The sequence below is a fragment of the Phalangium opilio genome, unplaced genomic scaffold, assembly GCF_054372755.1.
Source record: "Phalangium opilio isolate 3A_F unplaced genomic scaffold, DU_Popi_V2 ptg000002l_1, whole genome shotgun sequence".
In the NCBI taxonomy this organism is placed as follows: Eukaryota; Metazoa; Arthropoda; class Arachnida; order Opiliones; family Phalangiidae; genus Phalangium; species Phalangium opilio.
The window spans coordinates 4036302-4040748 of NW_028324144.1; the positions used below are offsets into that span (position 1 = coordinate 4036302).

A 4447-nucleotide genomic window follows, 5' to 3' on the forward strand; every position below is an offset into this window, starting at 1 on the left:
AATTTTTCCAACACTGTTATGACGTACAGAATTTTTCCAACACAGTTATGATGTTCAGATCTTTTTCCAACACAGTTATGACGTACATTTCCATTTCCAAGACAGTTATGACGTACATTTCCATTTCCAAGACAGTTATGACTTAAATATCATTTTCCAGCACAGTTATGACGTACATTTCCATTTCCAACACACTTATGACGTAGAGAGATTTTTCCCAACACAGTTATGACGTTCAGATCTTTCCCATACCAGAAGGCGTCACAGTTATGACGTCATTATCCGGCCAAATGGTCTATTTTATTTTCAACTTTTGAAGTACTTTCGATCCAACAAATCTAACTTAATACCCGCTCAAAATTTGCCTGTTCAGGATTTCGAAACTACGAAAATCTTTCGGTATAATTGAACTCTAAAGGTTACTATCCCTTGAAACCGGAAAAAAACAGAAGAAAATCGAATATATTGCTCTTTGAAAAGTTGAGTTTTTGCCAATGGTTTGGATCATTTCTCGTATACGCGATGGTCTGCGATTTGTCTTCGAACTAAAAAACCGATTTTTCTTTTCTGTTCTGTTCTAATCCAAGTATAGTTCAAGATAAACTTTTAAAATTTGTAGTTTCAACCTTCGTCAATCAATTTAGTCTCTTTAATTTGCGGAGTTCCCAGCATTAGTGACCTTTCACCTTTACTCCCACTACGGGTACTCAAAGGGGTCAAATTTCCCCTAATAAAGCTTGGAGGCAACCAAGTCCTCTCAGCAACTTCGGTAGGGATGCTTTCAAAATATAGGCTAGTTCTCACATAAATTAAATGAGAAACATTTTCAAAAACCTCCGCCAGGCAGCGGCACTTGTCACGTCCCTATACCCAATCGCGAGGTGTTATGGGACTGGGAGACCTTCGTTACCAACAATTTCCCTACTCCTTGATCAAGAGTGAACGTAACCTAATAATTAGCCAATCGTCAGTTAATTAGTATAATCATTATATTGAGAAAATCACGGCGAATAATTATGAAATGAAATGAAATAGATTTTTAATGTCTATATAAAAAACTAAACATGTAGTTCACGAGAATATAGACAGACATCATAAATTAACAATACAATATTTACAGAAATTGCTTTTGTAGTTATATACATGAGAGAGAGATTAACAATGTACTAACGAATATTTTGGATCGGTACTGAAAATATATCTATTGTATGGGAATATTTATTATACGTATTCTGAATGCGATTAATTGGATTAAGAACTTTCATAGGTACATAAAATGTCACGGTATGACGGAGAGAATTGGGAATTAAAAAGTTAAGTTTTGCGACTAAGTCGCTTAATTTAATCTTATTATTAATTAATTTAGAAAGAAATTTAATATCAGTTATTTCAAGTAAGTGGGCTAAAGATGGAAGGCCAAGACTAATTAGTAACAATTGATAATCATAAGTGAGATTTCGCAAGAAGAACGTATGGGCGTAGAATATAAATTTCCGTTGAACCGATTCTATTCTTTGTCGTAAATAGGAACTACAGCCACTCCATGCCAATGAACCGAAAACAAGTCGCGATCGTACTAGACTGAGGTAGAGCAGTTTAAAATGTTTTAACGATCTTAGAGACCGACATAGTTTTAAGGACACGCCTAGAGTTCGGCGACAGCGATTAACTGTAATCGTCACTTGCTCGCGAAAAAGCAAGGCACGATCAAAAATAACGCCTAGATCATTTACCTGAAATTTCTGGGGGATAGTTGTATTTGCAATGGTGTATGTATTGCAGATTTCTCTGCCCACTCTCCTCGTGAAGGTTACCTGAGTCGATTTGGTAGGGTTAATTGGCAAGTTATTGGCGTCACACCATGAAGCAATAGAGTGCAAATCACTTTGGAGTTCAGTGCAATCTTCGCGAGAGTTAATAGATTTACAGATTTTATGGTCATCCGCGAACGCGATTAGCATGGAGGATTTAACTGAATATTGTAGATCGTATATATATATGTTGAACAATAAAGGGCCCAAGGATGAACCCTGTGGTACACCGCATGTTATAGGGTAAGTAAAAGAGCTTAAGGCACCATTACATTTAATCATGTTTGTACGATCACTTAAGTATGAGCGAAACCACCCAATAAGTTCACTGCCTACCCCCAAGATTCGCATCTTATCCAGCAGATAAGGATGCGAAACACGGTCGAAAGCCTTAGCCAGGTCGAGATAGATGACGTCGACCTGGCCACGATTTTCCACCAATGGGGCCACGTAATTCATGAACACAGCATGATTCGTGTCCACACTCCTACCCGGCACAAAGCCATGTTGACTTTCAAAAGGAAATGCACTAAACCACTCTTGCAGTTTAGCATGTACGAGCATGTCAAATAATTTAGCAAGGGTGCATAAAAGGGAAATTGGACGATAATTTTTAACGTCGCATGCAGAGCCCGATTTATAAATGGGGGAAACCACCGCTTCTTTCCAAATAGTGGGAAAGACCTGTTTACTTATCGATAAGTTATAGATATGAGCAAGTATTGGCAGTAAAATGTCGCCGCAACCCTTAATAATAAAAGCCGGTATCCTATCTGTTCCTGTAGACAACTTATTGGGCAGCTTTAAGATTGCTTTGTAGATGTCATTTTGCGTGAAAGTAATTGAGGACAACGGGTGATGTTCAGTATTGGACGAATCATAAGTGAAACGATCATGGGAAGGCGTGCTATCAATTGAAATACGTGAGAAATGATCGCCGAAATTAGTGGCAAGTATGTCTGTGTCAGTAATCATTTCGTTATTAATCTTGAGGGAGATAAGATGCGTCTTATTCTTAATGTTCCCATTAACGAAACTCCAAAATTTCTTAGGGTGGGCCAATGCTTCCTCACAAACACGTTTACTCTCAATATTTCTGTCACGCTTTGCAAATCGTCTAACTAAAGCCCTTTGTTTTTTATAATTTATAAAATCAGGTAGGAAAGCAGAACGCTTATATTTTCCAAAGTGGTACTTCTTTCTACGTATAGCAGTACGCAATTCAGAAGAATACCACTTAGGAAACGCAGACGAACTATTACCAATCTGCATGGGTATGGCAGCATCCATAGCGCACTTTAAATAACGTGTTAATATGGTAGCACAAAAATTAACATCCTGGGAATTTAAAATGGTCAGCCAATTGGAATCGCGCAAAGTGGTGTAGAGTTGGTAATATTTCCCTTTCGTGAACTTATAAAATTTTTCCGGCGTGTTAGGCTGAGGAAATGACGGAATCACATACTCTACCAGAAAGGGAGGATGATAGGCATCCGGGGCAACAAATGGATCACACAAAGATGAAATATCTAAGTTATTAACATTGGCTAGGCATAGGTCCAAAATATTATCACAAGAGTTCTTTAACTCATTAAATTGCTTGAGGTTATAATAGTAACATATTTCAAATATGTGACGCGCCTTATTTACAGTAGGGGTGGGGCAGCCCAGAGTGTCGTGAGTCGCCCAGTGCACACCAGGTAAATTATAGTCACCAAGAAGCAATAAATTAGTATCCTGGTCTGGTAAGTCCTGGAGAAGTCGTTGCCTAAACGTGGAGTAATTAGCGTCATTGGCCGATGGGGGAAAATAGACCGCACCGATCAAGAGGGACTCGTCGGAGCGCAACTTAACTTGCGAAAAGACGCATTCCGCGACGCCCTCAAGATCATGGCGCCTTATACTAACTAGTGACTTCTTAACGGCAATTAAGGCGCCACCACCCCGAACGTTTTTATATTCAAGATCCGGTCTATCTGCTCTATATACAATATAAGTATCAGGAAAATAGTTGGCATTAAAGTGTTCTTGGTTAAACCATGTCTCTGTTAAACATATAATGTCAAAGTCAAGAGAAATCGCATTTTCCAAAAATTCACTAGCCTTGGTTCTTAAGCCGCGGACGTTCTGGTAGGCAATCGACAATGTCAGCAACAGTGTAGTTCACCAGTAGAGGTAAAATTCAGAGAACTAAACCCAACAAAATTCCCAAAATTTATCCTTAAAGGCCTATTCAGATTGTAGATTGAAATCTTACGTTCCCATCGGTCGCCTGGTTAACTTCGTTTCTGTCACGTCGGTACGTTTATTTTCCCTGTTCAGACGCGAGTGCAGATGGCTTATGATTTTTTGAGCCAAGACTTTTGAATACTAAAATAGCTGCTCATCCAAATCCACCTTATTCGCTTTCACCGGAAGTTAGGCTTATCTCGGGTTAATGGGGGAGAATAACGAGAAGAAAATTGACTGTCGTCTGCTACAGTACATATTTTTGGGCCTTTGTAGCAGACGACAGAAAAATTTCCCGATACTCTCCTGCACGAATCCCGAGGTAAGCCTAACTTCCTGTGATAGGGAATAAGGTGGATTGACAAATAGCACCAAGACTTTTAAAACCTTTCATATATCGTCTGCTA

The 4447-nt window shown here is 38.9% G+C and overlaps 1 protein-coding gene across 1 annotated transcript; it reads right to left on the reverse strand.

The window, feature by feature from the left end:
- Positions 1-621: 621 nt before the first annotated feature.
- On the reverse strand, positions 622-4076 carry LOC149718361 (uncharacterized). Its single transcript, XM_089860805.1, has 4 exons — positions 4069-4076; positions 1734-3792; positions 911-949; positions 622-864 (listed from the first exon to the last, which is right to left on the reverse strand). The coding sequence occupies exons 1-4, from the start codon at positions 4074-4076 to the stop codon at positions 622-624; spliced, it is 2349 nt and encodes a 782-aa protein (XP_089716931.1).
- Between the last annotated feature and the right edge of the window lie 371 nt (positions 4077-4447).

Coding starts and splice junctions, on each gene's coding strand:
- LOC149718361 (XM_089860805.1), bottom strand. Junction 950..1,733: donor CTATCCCCCAGAAATTTCAG/GTAAATGATCTA, acceptor GCTAATTATTAG/GTTACGTTCACTCTTGATCA. Junction 865..910: donor AAGGAGTAGGGAAATTGTTG/GTAACGAAGGTC, acceptor GATTGGGTATAG/GGACGTGACAAGTGCCGCTG.